General features: G+C 41.8%; 2 protein-coding genes across 2 annotated transcripts; both read right to left on the bottom strand.

Annotated features, from left to right (window-relative positions):
* Positions 1-561: 561 nt before the first annotated feature.
* Positions 562-9,503, bottom strand: LOC147209614 (gap junction alpha-3 protein-like). The gene is made up of 3 exons (XM_086105730.1): positions 9,262-9,503; positions 6,097-7,408; positions 562-1,192 (listed from the first exon to the last, which is right to left on the bottom strand). The coding sequence occupies exon 2, from the start codon at positions 7,381-7,383 to the stop codon at positions 6,328-6,330; it is 1,056 nt and encodes a 351-aa protein (XP_085961856.1). The 5' UTR covers positions 7,384-7,408; positions 9,262-9,503; the 3' UTR covers positions 562-1,192; positions 6,097-6,327.
* Positions 9,504-14,366: 4,863 nt separating this feature from the next.
* Positions 14,367-16,021, bottom strand: LOC147209613 (gap junction beta-1 protein-like). The gene is made up of 2 exons (XM_086106059.1): positions 15,876-16,021; positions 14,367-15,260 (listed from the first exon to the last, which is right to left on the bottom strand). Exon 2 carries the CDS (start codon positions 15,244-15,246, stop codon positions 14,506-14,508), a length of 741 nt encoding a protein of 246 aa, XP_085962185.1. The 5' UTR covers positions 15,247-15,260; positions 15,876-16,021; the 3' UTR covers positions 14,367-14,505.
* Positions 16,022-16,397: the final 376 nt, after the last annotated feature.

The raw sequence follows: 16,397 nt of genomic DNA, 5'->3' as shown, positions 1-16,397 counted from the left end.
TAGTTTTTGGGCCGCACTGTCGTGAAGTTACGGAGGGCTCTCGGCATTGAAATTGGTGATGAGGCGACAGGCCTGCAGGCAATCACAAACCATTTACTCAGCGGACATCGTGAGGTCCATTTGTCCGTTTGGCTGCTGCTTCAAAAGCATCAAGCAAACCTACTGCCGTCGTAAGCTCCGCTTCTGGCTGATTATCATTTATTACACATCAGCAGGTTGGATGTGTACTGTCTGTGTAATGAAACACAGGCCCAAAATTGAAACAACACACTTTCTCAAGACACCGATTAAAAGAAAGGAAAAAAAAACGCTTCAGTGGTTCCTTATGGTTTTGATACTGCCTTTTGGATGCATTTGTTGTACCTGAACAATGAGGAATCCACTTTGGATTTTCATACCTGTCAACTTTTCGGAGCGCCAACCTGTATAAACTACCAAAAAAATCCTTATAAAGAGCAAAAAAAAATCCTTATAACATACCAAAGCATTTTATATGTCAAAATAACGGCACAGAAAAAAACCCACGAAATTTTCAATGATATTTATTGTAGATCTCCATAATACAATGTCTGGTTAATGTCTCATCATCATTCTACTTAGCGGCATTACTGGGTTCAGAGTTGTATTCCGGAAATGAAAGCATTCGAGTAGACGAGCACCATTCTGGGCAAAAGCAAACGGAACTACCTGTTAGGGGGGGACAAAAAACGGAAATTTTCAGAATCCGTATGATTTGTGCGATACGGCCATATACGTAAGATTCACCACAAAATCCGTATGAACTATGGCTAAACCGTATGAGTTGACAGGTATGGATTTTATTCAGTGTTATGCAAGCCTGGGAAATTGAAGTTTCTTTAGTGGCCACAAGATGGCAGAGCAACAGCATCTCAGATGTCGATGATGGCCCGAAGCAAGTGGCAAAGTACTCACACGACAGATAATTCTGTAAAGAAGTGCTAATTGCGGTATTTTACTTTACCGAAAGTGAAAAAGTACTGATTCTGAATACAACGAAATACAAAAGGACACAATTGTTATTGTTACTGTCATAGACCTGGTTTAGAGTTACTCTAACAATGTCTTCCATCTCATGCTCTCTCTCTTCTGGCCCCCTTCCTCGGTCCTGCTGACACCTGGTGGGTCATGGTGCCCGGACTCTAGTCCTCAGCTTGTTCTCCAACCTCGGTTCCTGTAAACATTACCAACCTTATCTTTCCATGTGTTCATGCTGAATCTTGTTTAGTTTACTAGGTGTCCATGTGCATTCTTTTTAGCTTTGGTCATGTCCGTCTATGAAACTTGTCCCCTGTGGTGATATCTTCATTTCATTGTTATAATATGTGGATGCAGGTGTGTGTGTGTGTAGGCAGGTAATATCGAAGAACACACAGGACACCAAAAGTAAAGCACCCCCATATAGTGTTCGTCATTGTTAGGCTTACTTTCATGACTTTACTTGCCTTTACATTTCTCGATTTATGTCTTTTTTTGTTGTCATCCTCTGAGGTTAAAAAAATGATGAATAGAAAGTACGGACAGACAGATTAAAAGCAAACACTTTTCAGATGTGCAAATACTCAAGTAAAGTATTTGTACTTCATTAGCTCACTTCCCACCACTGCAGTAAAGTGACTCATGTGGATACCTGATTTTATGTCCTCAATTAAATACCAAAAATCAATGTTATTTCCCATGAAATTCTCTCCAGGTGTTAGCTCGAGAGCTGGCGTTAAGAACACAATCAATGGGGTGTTAAATACCAACAATATATGTTATTTCCCATGAAATTCTCTCCAGGTGTTAGCAAGAGGTCTGGCATACAATCAATGGGGTGTCCCCTCCAGGGGACAGTTTTAATAACCGCTACACTAATGATTAATTGACATTAAAAAAATAAATCTCACTTTGGGTTAAGGGCATCATCAGCACAGAATGGTACTGTAAGATAAAAGGTGTTGTTTTTGAAGAGCAAACAAAAGTCAGATTCAAGCATATGTACCACAAGCAGAACAAAGTGAAGAGAGAGAGCGAAAGAGATACTAAAGTTGCGATTGTAGATTGTACACACCTCAGTTATCAAATTACTGTCCACATTATTAGGTACAGCATAATTTTACACCATATTCCATAGATGAGTTGTATCAAATATTTTGCCTCGAGTAATACTTCACACAGCAGCAATAATGTACCGTAGTTAGTTGGTAGACCATACTAGGACATGTTTCGAATACTGCATTTTGTTTACGTGTACCTAATGTTAAGGCCACTGAGTTAAGGAGGTCCATTTGATCACATTTTAAGAGTCTGTATGTCGTCCACTTTTTCTGACCTCGAATAACCCATCGGCGTTTCCATTTACAAAGTGATATTCGGAAAGTTAACAAGAGACTTTACTCATTCCAACAGCAACTGTATGGAGCCATAAGTTACAAACAACGTTCCCACATCATGTTTTCCTCCTGGTTTGACTTTCCTTATTGTGACAAATGCCATATGAGCCCAAAATATGTTTCTTATTGAACAAGCACTTTGTGGAACAAGAAAAAGAAGCATGCATTCATCAAGACATTTGAAATCTCATGATCTGTTGTTTGTTTGCACTTGTAGTATGGACATTTATATTCGAGCAAATGCGCATTTCTCTTCCCTTGACATCAAGTCTTAACACGAAATTTTGATCACACCAGGCAGGGGCTTTGTCATCATGAACACAGTATGCTGTTAACTTATTTACAAGTTGGTGTTGGTTTTTTTTTTTTTAAATACCAGAGGCACCAACATGATTTCCTGGATGAGCTCAATGCGTGCACATGTTAGTGTACACCAGGGGTGCCCACACTTTTTGGACGGAAGATCTACTTTTCGATCAATTAACCTCTCGGGATCTACCCTTACCGGCACGCACGCGCGCGCGCACACACACACACGCACACACACGCATGCCATGATGAGAAACAGCCTGAAACTGAGGCATGCGATGCACTTTTGCAGCCTGTTAACTATCGTAGCTCACACGTACCGTTTTAAAATGCTTCCCTGGACCCTCCTAGATTCCTGTTCTTTGACCGTGCCCTCGGTGAATTGTACACGAAGCAAACTCTGAATGAGAATAATGACGATAAAAGATAGAGCGCAACAGCTCTGATCAAAAGCTGCAATTGCAGACTGCTGAGCGCTAACAACTTCCAGTGACGTAATCACGCGCCATCGTAAATTCAAGATTTACCTGCTTTATTTTATTTTTTTAATATTTTTGGTGAAAATGAGACTGATAGGATGATTAGGGTGCAGCGTACATTAACACAAAAGAATATTAGTGACATGTACAAAGACACACAAATGGTTGTTTGTTTGTTTTTCTCCTCGACACTCCTCGGATCTACTTGGGACCTGTCTTAGATCCACCGGTGGATCAGGATCGATGTAATGGGCACCCCTGGTGTACACACACAGAACAGTGTTTCTTTGCAGTTAGTGGGTGTGAGAACACGAATGCTACCACACCGCTATGATTAGTGGAGAACACGTGTCTTCTTGATGATTCGTAAACGAGGCCTGTAATTTCAGCTGCAATTAAGTGGGTGCATACAGACCAATCATGAACATTTAACAGACTTTTTTTAAATGTGCCAAGATGGCCAAACTATTTATCCATGTCTGCTGTAGTACTCAGACTGACCTGTGAGAGGCAGGGTAGTGCCACAGGACATAAAGAATGTCGGAAATACACAGAAATAGAAAGAGTAATGGAAGAAATTGAAACTGTTAGCTTATCTGGTAACTATATTGTGGTTGTCAACTCAAAATCAGAAGTGCTTTCTCATTGTACCACACATGGAAGAGACAAAAACCCTTCAAAACACATTGACAAACAACGACCAACCGGGGGTTACAGACCGGGTGTCTGCTGGGTCGCCTTCTACAGCGCCCAGTTTTTACAGATGAAAAGAAACATAAGGGAGGGGGCGAGGAAAAAGACAAACCCATACTGGGGTATTACCTGACGGTGCCCCGCTTTAAGTAGTTAATGATGTATTGAATCCAATGACACTAAATGCTAAGTGGCAAGTTTAAGACAGCTTTATTTACATGTTCCTTTTTTACAGAGCGTCACCAAACACTTTACAGCAATCAAATAACAAACTAAGATACAAACAATTCTGCTTTGAATTATGTTGGGGGTTTTTTTCTGGGTGATCAAATAATCACACATTACAAATATTGAAACTGAGACGAACGCAATTTCTACTGAGGCACGCCTTGGAATTGGATACAGTGTTTTCATGAGTACCAGTTATTTTCCAACATTACACTTGTCAACTGTGCTGGAGGCTGACACTGTCTTATTTAATGAAACGTTTGCAGGTCACAAATAAACATTTACTGATGGGAATTTTTAAAAGGAAGTTTAACAATCAATTCTATTTAAAAACCTGAGCACACCTCTACTTTGCTGTATTTTTGTGCAGTCAAAGTGATCCTAGTCAATTAAAGACCCTGGAAAATGAATCTGGTGATCTGTTTCTAATCATGTGATACATGTTTGAAGATAATTGCTGTAAACCTGGGCAAAGATTGAGAACTATGTAGCAGGGAATTGTGCAACAACAGTTGACCTGTTTTTCACCATTATCCGGCCAAGTACGATTAGTACGATTAGCTGAGTAGCTCTGCCTACACCTGGAAAAAGCGTCTTCCTCTCAGATAGCCAGCTGGCGTGGCCACTTTACACAAGTTGGAAATACTTTTGAAAAAGTCAAATTTGACGGACAGTGTGTGAACGTGAAATTTGACTGGCGGTGGCTTCGACTGGGTGCCCCATTGTCAGCGTGTGTGCACGCACATCATTGTGAGAAAGCGGATGATTGACGTGGTAAAAAAAGTGGTTTTATATAATTGAAGACATTTTCAATCATTTAAATTTGGCAGGGTTGTTAACAACACTCCTCTCTGTGGAGTATCAAATTTAGATTTGTTTATTTTTGCTTTCTCGGGACTATAAATTCACACAACAGTAAAAGTTAAGGAAACTGATTCTAAGTACAGTGACCCTTCCAAAGGTGGGAGTTTCAACCTGCACCATCATACAGGATGCGCACATCATCGACGAGGTTGCAGCTCAATGAGCATCTGGCGGATTAACTCCTCAAGTATTTATTTGATGATTTTGTGTTTTTTGTAAAAGATGGCGACCAGTCATGGTAAAAACGGAAAATAGCTACATTGACTTTGGAAAGGATCGGCGTGCTCACTACTACAAAATGAGCAACGTGATTCATGAAATGTCAATCACATCCATCCATCTATTTTCTTATCCGCTTATCCTCACGAGGGTCGCGGGCATGCTGAAGCCCATCCCAGCTGTCTTCAGGCAGTATGCGGGGGACACCCTGATCCGGTTGCCAGCCAATCGCAAGGCACACATAGAAGAAAAACCAACCACACTCACAATCACACCTAGGTACAATTTATAGTGTTCCATTCACCTGCCATGCATGTTTATGGAATGTGGGAGGAAACGGGAGTACCCCGAAGAAAACCCACGCAGGAACAGGGAGAACATGCAAACTCCACACAGGGAGGCCGGAGCCGGGATCAAACCCACGACCTCTGCACTGTGAGGCGGAATGCTAACCAGACAACCACCGTCAGCACATGGAGGGATTGGTACGCTGCTATATTTTTGTCTTATCCAGTCATCTTGCGCTCTCTTGGTATATTACATTTTTTGGCATTATTTTAGAGTGAGTTTATATACCTTTTTAAAAAGTGCTGTAAATGTTGCCTTAGGAGTGTTTCAGTATGGTATTTTTTTATTATGGATTTCACTTATTGTGGGCGTGGCCTGCAACATAACCCCTGCGATGGAAGGGGGTGTACTTTACAATTACTTTTGATTGTGCAACGCTTCCAGCAACACCTGCCACAACGTGACAGTATTGAGCACGATGACTTTTAGTTTTGATTTACTTTCAAGTTTGATAGTTTTATTACAGAGTGGTTAACGTATCACACTTGTCAAGAATCCGTTCATAAAAAGTCCCCCCCCCCCCCCCCCCCCGCTGAGGAAATTAATTCCATTGGAGAACTTACTTTGAAAGTAGAACAGCATTGAGGACAGAGTGTGTCCAACTTCAGAGGTCCCACGGAATTGTGTTGCTTCAAAAGCTGGATCCTGTGCCATTTTCTGCGTCCTTTGTGCAATACTGTAAATGTTTCACAAAATCAACGTTGTGGACCATGAATGTCTGATTTGGAATGAGTCAAACCTGCACCATGAATACATTTTTTTTCATCAGCATTCCGCCCCCTGAAAGCCGTGTCTCATATCTTGAGATCATCTATTCGAGTCTTGTTGTTGCTGTACTTGGCACTGCGGCCTTGCCTGCTCTGCGTGGGTGACCCGGGGGCAGATCCTCGCTTCTTTCCTTTCAGGTCACATTCCTCCAGCTTGCTGCCACTCCTTTCCACCGCCAAGTTGTCCTTGTTCTGTTTGTAGGCCGCTTTGCTATTACAGGGCTGAAAGGACGATTCGGCGCCCTCGGACAGAGGGGAGAGGTTGTAGCTGGGAGGGCGATGCTCGTGGAAATAGTTGTCATACGTCGGGCCGAACGGCGCTTCGGTGTCGCTGTGCCCCTTGGACATGGTCTCAGGTAACCGGTTGCTTCTCCGAAAGGTGATGCCCTGGCGGCACTTGGTGAAGCCCAGGTGGTAGATCTCAATGAGGTTGAGGAAGAGGGAAACGCTGGCCACGCCCAGCATGAAGATGATGAAAATGGTTTTCTCTGTGGGTCGGGAGATGTAGCAGTTGACCACGTTGGGACATGGCGGCCTGTCGCATGTGTACATGGGCTTCAGCTCAAAGCCGTACAACAGGTATTGGGCCACAATGAAGCCCACCTCAAAGAGGGTCTTAAAAACTATATTAAAAACATATGTGCGCAAGAGCTCCCCCTGCAGGCGCACATGTCCTTTTTCGTCTCTCATCAAGGCCTTTTTGTGCTTGTGGGCGTCCACGACGAGGGCCGGCTTGTTCGGAGGAAGAGTCTTCTCTTTCTCCTTTTGCTTCTCCTCCATGCGCACCAGATGCAGGATGTGGCCCAGGTAGATCAGGGTAGGCGTAGACACAAAGATGATCTGCAGCACCCAGAAGCGAACGTGGGAGATGGGGAAAGTGATGTCGTAGCACACGTTCTCGCAACCGGGCTGCTTGGTGTCACAGGTGAAGCCCGACTGCTCGTCGCCCCACACCTTCTCTGTGGCGGCGCTCAGGATCAGGATGCGGAAGATGAACAGGACCGTGAGCCACACCTTGCCCACCACCGTGGAGTGCTCCTGGGCGTTTTCCAGGAGCTTTCCCAGCAGGTTCCAGTCCCCCATCGTCTAAGTGAGCTCACAGCTGGGACTGGAGGGATTGGGAAAAGGCAAAACATAAATTTTTACTTGGGATGTTCCATGCCATTTTTTTCCCCCAGACTGAGCCTAGTCATACTAATAAGTGTTTGTCATATTATGATGATGATGATTAAAATACAATTTTCTTTAGTTATGCATCATTATAATTAAATGCAGCAATACTACCACACCCCCATTTTTTAATCACAGTAATATTTTTCCATCACCACCACAGCTACTACACTTGAAAAAAGTTTTTGGTTGAATTTCTTCAATTTTAATTTATCAAATGGTTGCACAAAAATAAGATCATGTGAATCCAGATCCATTTTTTTAGGAGACTGTGCATCTACATAAAAATAGATTTGGATCCAGATTCTTTTGTTTTGGGCGGCCCACTGGTCCAGTGGTTAGTGCATCAACCTCACGGTGCGTAGGTACCGGGTTCAATTCCAGCTCCGCATGTTCTCCCCGGCCCTGCTTGGGTTTTCTCCGGGTACTCCGGTTTCCCCCCACATTCCAAAAATATGCATGGCAGGCTGATTGAACACTCTAAACTGTCCCACGGTGTGAGTGTGAGCGCGGATGGTTGTTTGCCTCTGTGTGCCCTGCGATTTGCTGGCAACCGGTTCAGGGTGTCCCCCACCTACTGCCCGAAGACGGCTGGGATAGGCTCCGGCACCCCTCGCGACCCTTGTGAGGATAAGCGGATCGGAAAATGGATGGATGGATGATTTTATTTCATGCAACCACTTCAATTATATTCCAAACATTATTTATTTTCAGTCGACTACTACTACCTGCATTACGGCTACTCCTGGACCTACTGCTAAGCACAATAAGAATATGTTACAATTATTATAGTTCACATAAATAAACACTGTACTCCATTCCATACTCGTCTTTGTTCGAGTTTGAAATTTCTAACAATACAACTTACAATTCTATTCCTACCACCATCAACATAAAAAAAACCAAAAAACAGTACTGTTTTGATTAACAATACCTATTTAAGTACAATTACGGCTACTGCTGTTACGACAACTATGGGTACTTCAGCAAAAAAGCAAGGCACTCAGTTAGACTCAGTTAGACTTCAATACATCATTGTACTCAACCCATTTGAGTTGAACTAACTCATCAGGTTTCAGTGTATTGAAACAGCGCTTTAAGGCGTAGCTGAATGAATGAATGTGGTCTGCAATCACTTGCACAAAGCCCTGACCTCAACCCTGCTCCTCTGGATGGGGGGGGGGGGGGCGAGAAAATCCCACAGACACTCTCCAACATCTTGTAGAAATTGTTCCCAGAAGACTGCGAGAGAGGGATCAACTTATATTTTTCTTCCATTTCAAGGTCCCGTTGTTTTTCATGGCAGGGTGTCCAAATCCTTTAGTCCACGTAGTGTATATTGCATGACTAAAATAACACAACCTAACAGCAAGTATCCTCCTTCCCCTCCTCTTCTAAAATGCCTTCCCAAGTTCAGCAGCGCGAACAGCAAATGAGTCTCAAGAGTCAGGTTGTTCAAACAAGTGGACAAGTTGGCAACTACCGGTCTATCCCACGTTGACCACAACAGGATTATATTTACTTTAAGAGGGTAAATATTTGGCATGTGTGGACAGGGAAAGGCAGCTTCCAGGCATGTTCCTGCTAGTCGTGGCCCTCGTGGCACGGCACAGCAACGTGATCGCTGCTCTGAGTGAAAGGGAACACCAGCGAGACAAGGGTGAAGTTCATAATGGTACCACCAAAATAACGTTAGTAAGGTATTGGGGCGAGAACGGGTGCTTCATTCAGGGTAGTGTCGAAAATCCTTTCATATTTAGACTTTGAGGTCCTATTTAGCAATTCACCCACCTTGTCACCTTCTACATCCCTTGTATAGAACTCCTGTGTGTCTTTGGGTGTCCATGAGGGTGACCGGTCCCAGAACAAGTGTGACCTTCGGGGCCTCTTGGCAGTGCCCTTGAATGGGTAGGAAAAGTGGACTCCTACCAGCCACAGCGTCAGTTCCACACAGACCGGCTCAGGCGGGCAGGTTCCAGGACGCCCCCAACCGAGTTTCTTCCACTGACCACAACACACTAATGGACAAACTCTCAACCATGTCCAGTCTGCCCCTCCCCCTGCGGTTAAATTCGGCTCCGTGTACTCGAATGTAAACTATTACAGCCTGTCCACTTGGTTGTTTGAGTGACTGACAGGGCAGCTGGCCAATGGTGGGCTTGACTGCCTTTTGTTCCGGCCACGAGTGGTCCTGGTGGCTAAATATAGTGCAAGGGTCTCTCCTATCATGTGGGGCATGATTTGGAGATGAGTCGGCCTTTGCATCCTCACAGTGGAATGAAAGGAACAAGACCTGAAACAAACCTAGTCCATGGTTAGTAATTCTGAGATTTCAATACAGTGGTGCCTTGAGATAAGAGTTTCAGATGTTCAGTGGCCACGGTTGTCACACAAAATACTTCTTTTAGAAATGAATGGAAATACCTTTTATCTATTCCAGACCCCACCACCACTACCCAAAAAAACCTCCCAAGCAATTTGTAATGCACATTTTAATGAGCGAAAATAAAAATAGCACTCCATCACATTGTACAAATACAAAACGTAATTAGATAATGAGTTTGAATGCTGCTCCTACTGTTTTGGACACATGGGGGCAGGATTAGACAGACAGTCGTGCCTTGATGGAGCGGCCAATCATATCACAGCTGGGCTTGTCTTGCTCAGAGCTCAAGTGGGATTCATAATTACCCCTCAAACCCTCTCTCAGCTTATCAGTGCGGCACTATTATTTGTTCTACTCAAGGGATGAAGGATATATAAATGTGAGACTCACATTGTGAGCACTGTTATATCATCGTGTACATGTTGTTGCTGCACCGTTTGTTTTCACTCAGCTGCTGAAAGGGTTAAAACATCGCAGCATACTGTAGATGCTAATTAGTGTAAGCATTGAGCTAGTGGACTGAAAGGCTGAGAAATGATTAATACACATTTATTTTGTTTAATGTTTAGTTTGACAGCAAACAGCTTGAAGCCTCTTTTTTTTAAATTGTTGACTATTTATCAAACTGCTGCTATTGTGACGTAAATTGAGTTGAATTCATTCAAGTCAAAAATTGGCAAATGACAGCTCTAATCTGCAAACACTCTTCACCTGGAAGAAACAGCCTTTTATTTTTGTTTAATCACCTATATTGCAGGGGTGCAGCCGATAAAATTACGTTCTATTTTAAATATGCAAGCAAATAATTCATTAATGTTGACATTTAAACTGAAGCATGTACTGTTGTGAAGCATGACATTAAATACCCCCCAAAACGATGCAATATAGAGAGTTCAAACTAAATTTTGTGTCCTCAAAAGTCAAACAAAAACCATCAAATCAATGTGTAAAGTTATGCAAGATGTTGGTCCGTGCTTAAATAGAAGCACAATAGTTTCTATTTTACTGAATGGACAATGTGCCGTTATTTTTTCTGCTCTCTTTACTCTCAATTTGTTGCATCAACTAACAAAGGTCACTTATCACAGAGTGATAACTAAGCAGCTGATCCCAAGAAGTGGTTTCACCAGTAGTTGTAATGCAGACGCTCATGAAAAATAGCATTGGAAAAGTGCCGTATGATGTTTTCTGGCACCACTTAAACTATTACAATCACAAGCACATGCGTGCAATGTTTGTGGCAGCATAATTACATAATTACAGAAAGACAAGTGCTGTTCTGTATTTTGTATGAAGTAATTACACTACACCGCTGTTGTTCTCAAACTTTTTACATTAGGTACCATCTAAAAAAAATACTTGACACTCCAAATACCCCCATAAGGTCTAACATCAAACTACAGTAGCATCGTAGGCCCAAGTGATCATCAAAAAAAATCACTGCAGAGGTTTTATTTGTGAAATGTATGTCTTTCTATCATTGTAAGCCATTGGAACTTTATGCACCATTTGAACATTAACTCTGTGCTTAAATATAGGAACATAAAAAAGTGTACTTTGGTTATTCACTTAAAATGTATTATACATCAAGGATCAGTAAAAAAAACAACCCCCCCCCCCAAAAAAAAACACCCTAAATAAATCATTGAAAACAAATAGTTCTCAAATATAAGTAACAATAAATACAACTGAACTCGACTTAAACATTCCACGTACTGGATGGAAAAAAAAAAGTTCAAGCCAATTCCATGATTCACTCGTGTGCTACTAGAGGGAGGCCGCCTATCACTAGTGGTACTAGTATCACACTTTGGGAATCACCGATTTAAGGGCACCGTGATACACAGGAAAATGTTTCAGCATGATACTGTCGCACTTTGGGTCAGATCTGATTTGTGCACTCTCAACATACACATTCATCAATTCATGCAAAGGGTAGAGCAAAAACCCAATCCAAGAATATCCAATAGTAGTTAGTATCTTTTCAAATGTTTGCGATCAGTACTATGCAGTGAAATTCTACGCCACTGCAATCTTCATGATGAAAGCAACATCAATACCTCTGTAAGTGAAATTTCAGCATGGTTCTCTTCTGAAAGGCACGGTTCCGTATGCAGCTTTTACTCACATGTATGGCACATACGCATTTCCAAATGTCATTTTGTTTTAAGGCTGAAGCAAACTGCCTACTCAGGCTTCTATTTTCAGAGAAAAAAAAGAAAAAAAGAACCAAAAACCTGCAGGTGGCTGTATGGAACAGTGCGTATCAAGTCTTCACACCCTGTTCAAATGCAAGGTTTTAGTGATGAAAATTCAACTCCTGAATTATTTTCAATGATTTTGAGAGAAGAAAAAATACATTGAAATAATCTGGATGCATCAGTGTGCACGCCCTCCTATAACTGGGTGTGACTGTCTTCAGGATGAACCCATCGCACTCAAACTCACTTAAAAAACTGGTTCGGCAGAAATAAATTGTCACTTAACCTGAAAAAATCGAAGTTAATTGTTTTTGGCACAAGACCAATGAAACAACAAGCTAAAATTATGGTAAACTCAATTGAGATAGAAAGAGCGTATGAAACCAAGTTTCTCGGATTAGTAATAGACTCAAAACTATGTTGGAGGTCGCATATCGATAATGTAAAAAGAAAAATAGCCAAAACCGTAGGGATCCTCTACAAAACCAAGCATGTGCTAAATAAGAGATCTTTGTACACATTATACACTTCATTATTATTACCATATATGACCTACTGTGTGGAAATATGGGGAAATGCCTGCAAAACAAACACACTCCCTATTCTAAAACTACAAAAAAAAAGCAATTCGAATTATTAATAGATCAAAATATACGGAACCCACAAATCCACTATTTATCAAATTAAATACAATGACATTTTATGACCTGGCTGACTTTAAAATCGCCCAATTAATGTACAAAGCACACAATAACCTGCTCTGCCAAAACATTCTGAAGTTTTTCGAAATTCGAGAAAGCAGCTATGATTTAAGAGGTACCAACTTATTCAAAAAACTCTAAACAAGAACAAACATCAAGCAAAAAAGTGTATCTATCAAAGGTGTTAATCTGTGGAATAATTTCGAAACGGACCTGAAAATGAGTAAATCGCTTGCCGAGTTCAAAAACAAATTCAAAAAAATAGTACAAACAACCTACATCAATCAGAGTTAAAATGATAAATTCTAAACATTGAATATAATGATAAATCAGAACTAAGTTGATAAATAGAGAAAGGTATATAAATATCCATTATGAATACAAGAGAAAATTGACACAAGAGTGTCAGGGTGTGGAAGTATATAATCCCGATACAAACCAAAAGTTGTAAAAATATCACGGTTAAGGGTAAAGTATGAGCCTTAATGGAGACTTCTTTCTTCTTACTTTTTTTCTTTTCTGATTGATATAAAAATGATTTATTAGATACAATCACATAACAGGGTAGGACTAGATAAGTTTTTTACTTCTTCCTACTCCCTTGAACATAATAACTGTGTTGAATGAAGACTGATTTCTTTCTTTTTACTATTTTATCTACCTTATTTTCTGTCAAATTATTACTGTATATGTTTTATGTTCAATAAGCAAACCAAACCAAACTCATGTCAAATGTGAGTCAGTACACTGAAACCATTTAAAATGTCTGATAAGATAAGCTATCCTTTATTTGTCCCACACTGGGGAAATTTACAGTCTACAGCAGCAAAATTGGGGGAGGGGGGGGGTAGAAAGAAGAAAAACAAAGTGTTTGCATGCACAAAAATGAATGTTTCAAAGAGAGCTGTACACAGTTCAATTAAGTGCAATAAATGATTGCAATATGATCGAACCTGAATAAAGTTCAGGTGTTATTGTAGGCTATTGCTGACATCTTTTTCTTTTCATTTTCTAGCAAACAAAGACCTTTTTTGAACGCTTCACTTTGAGAACGGTCTCAGTTCCAGCTGAAGAAAAACAGCACCAAAGCGTGATCCTGCCATCACAATCTTTCACAGTTTGTTTGTTTTTTCTGGACCTGCGCAATTTTGTTTTTTTTGTGGCAAACATACTCTATGGAATTAAGACCAAAAAAAAAAATCAACCATCAATCGTTGTACCAAACCATAACACCTTTTCCCACCTTTGGGAGATCGTGTTGTAGCTCTGTTGTATTTTAATATTTGAAAGAGACATTTAAATTGGCTGGTTAAAGGCCACATCAATACTGGAAAGTGTTTAATGTTGGTCAATTTTTTATGGCACAAAAACCGGGCATTTGGACCAGGGGTGTGTAGACTTTCAATTCCACTACCGGTATCTATTGAAGAAAATGGATAACAGCACTTCAAATTGTGAATGAGATGGTTTTAATTCAAACATGGACTAGGGCTGATAGGGTCCATGAACCTTGACCTTTCTACAAGATAAGACATAAATACTCCTTAGTAAAAACTGAAAAAGAAAAAACATTCTGAAAAATAAATATGTTCACTATTTAACACTGCCGATAAATAATACTGTCAAATGGATAATGAGCAACATGCTTTGTGGTTATTTAGTTGTTTAAAATGAGAATCAAGGGCTGTGTGCGAGAAAGTAAAACACCGCTCGCCCTTCATTTGTCTCTGTAAAAAATTATTAGCTATCAATTGATTGTCCTCAGTTTATAGGAAGACAATTTTTGACTCATCCAGTCCACTTTGGACTCTTCCTCAGAGCGGCGGAAGAATCGTTTGCAGGCCCTGCCTATGAGGTAAACCACTTCGGCCAGGTTGAGCAGTACGCACACTCCAGACACGGCCAGCATGAAGATAGTGAAGATGGTCTTCTCTGTAGGCCTGGAAACAAAGCAGTCCACTGTGTTGGGGCACGGGTACGAATCGCACTTCACCAAGCGCACCATCCTGAAGCCAGGGTAGATCATGTAGAAAATGTAGAGAAAAGCAACCTCAAAGAGAATTCGGAAGACAATGCTGGTCATGTAGGTCCACCAAAGAGCTCCAGTGACGAGAAACTTCTGGTTCTTGATGAGCTCCAGCTCCTTGGGACTGTTACGGCCCGCCCGCTTTAGGATCTTCTTTTCAATGTGTCGGCGATGGGCCACATGCATGGCCACAAGGAGTGCCGGGGTGGAGACCAGGATGATCTGGAGCGCCCATAGGCGGATGTGCGAGATGGGAAAGAACTGATCGTAGCAGACGCTGTTGCAGCCGGGCTGTTGGGTGTTGCAGATGAAGCCGGATTTCTCATCTCCCCAGACGGTCTCTGCCGCAACCACCAGGACCAGGATACGGAAGATGAAGATGACGGAGAGCCAAATGCGACCAATGCCTGTTGAGTGCCTGTTTACGCCGCTGACCAGGGCGTAAAAGGACCCCCAGTTCATCTTCGACTCCAGAGCTGTAAACAAACAAACAAACAAAAAACAGTCAATATTGACATTTATGAGTATGGTAACATTTTGTGAAAAATCCTGCAACAACCTACGACTGTCTTGAAAAGGTATAGCATTAGATCTTTACCAGACTTAGCCGGCTGTACACGTGGTGTAAGCAGCGCCCGGCCCAAAGGTGACCATCCTCACCGATGGCTATGTCTGTGTGAGGTTCCAGGACAACGTCAGGAAATGCAAAGTTGTGCGTTGGTCTATAAAAGCAGGGGCGATGGCCTAGCATCGTCACCAAACACACAAAGTCTAAGCCAATTGTGAAACATCCGCTGAGCCACGTGATGCGCTCACCCTGTATTAATACCAAACTCCCAAACGGACCTACAGCCCAGTTCTCGATAAGACAGTCAACAAATTCCTCCGAGGAAGCCGATGAGTGAACAAGTTCTATTGTTTTTGCGAAAGGCTTTAAACCACCGACTTCGCTCTTGAAAAGATGACCTATACTCCGATAAGGTTGCAATCGAGTTCTAGTTAGATGGTCACCTGGGGGATGTTGGCTTTTAGCCACACCAGTTCTGACCTCTCAGAGTAACACAAGCAAATGACAAAAGTATGGATTTTACCTTCAGCTGTGATGGTACACGCAAAGTGTACAAATCAGGAAGAAGTGAATTAAAATGTTTTTCTTTTGAAGCAAAGCAAAATGCTGTGTTGGGAACACCATGCGTTGGGAAAATGCTAATCGTTCCTCCGCCACAAGCCAGTGCCCTGCACCGTCGTGGTCATATGGTCTTGTCCAAAGCATTAGCATACAATGGCATTCTTTATTGCGCTGCAACAAGACTCTTTCACATCAAACGCCTCGATTTCCGCCTACCCCCGGGATTCAGAAGGAATCTGTGTGGACACAACCATGCCTCATTATTTATTGTGCTAGGGAGGGCAAAAAGCTGAAGGCGGCCTTTGACCTGAGCTGCTCTCATTGACAGGTTGCACGTGTCAACGATGCATGACCTCTTCAACTCTGGATGACACTTTATGGAAATCCTAATGAGAGTGTCATAAACTTTTACAACAGTCAGTAGCCACTGTAAAATCTTACCTTATTAGGTAAAATTTGTGTACCTGGACTTCAGCCACGCCAG

This window comes from Hippocampus guttulatus, chromosome 2, assembly GCF_054856545.1.
Source record: "Hippocampus guttulatus isolate MCC_2025c chromosome 2, RoL_Hgut_1.0, whole genome shotgun sequence".
NCBI classification, from domain to species: Eukaryota; Metazoa; Chordata; class Actinopteri; order Syngnathiformes; family Syngnathidae; genus Hippocampus; species Hippocampus guttulatus.
Note: the sequence above shows the minus strand (reverse complement) of the source record. Positions and strands in the feature narration are given on the sequence as shown.

Bases quoted from the DNA above. Each gene is read 5' to 3' on its own strand.
- LOC147209614 (XM_086105730.1), bottom strand. From the start codon at position 7,383: ATGGGGGACTGGAACCTGCTGGGAAAGCTCCTGGAAAACGCCCAGGAG.
- LOC147209613 (XM_086106059.1), bottom strand. From the start codon at position 15,246: ATGAACTGGGGGTCCTTTTACGCCCTGGTCAGCGGCGTAAACAGGCAC.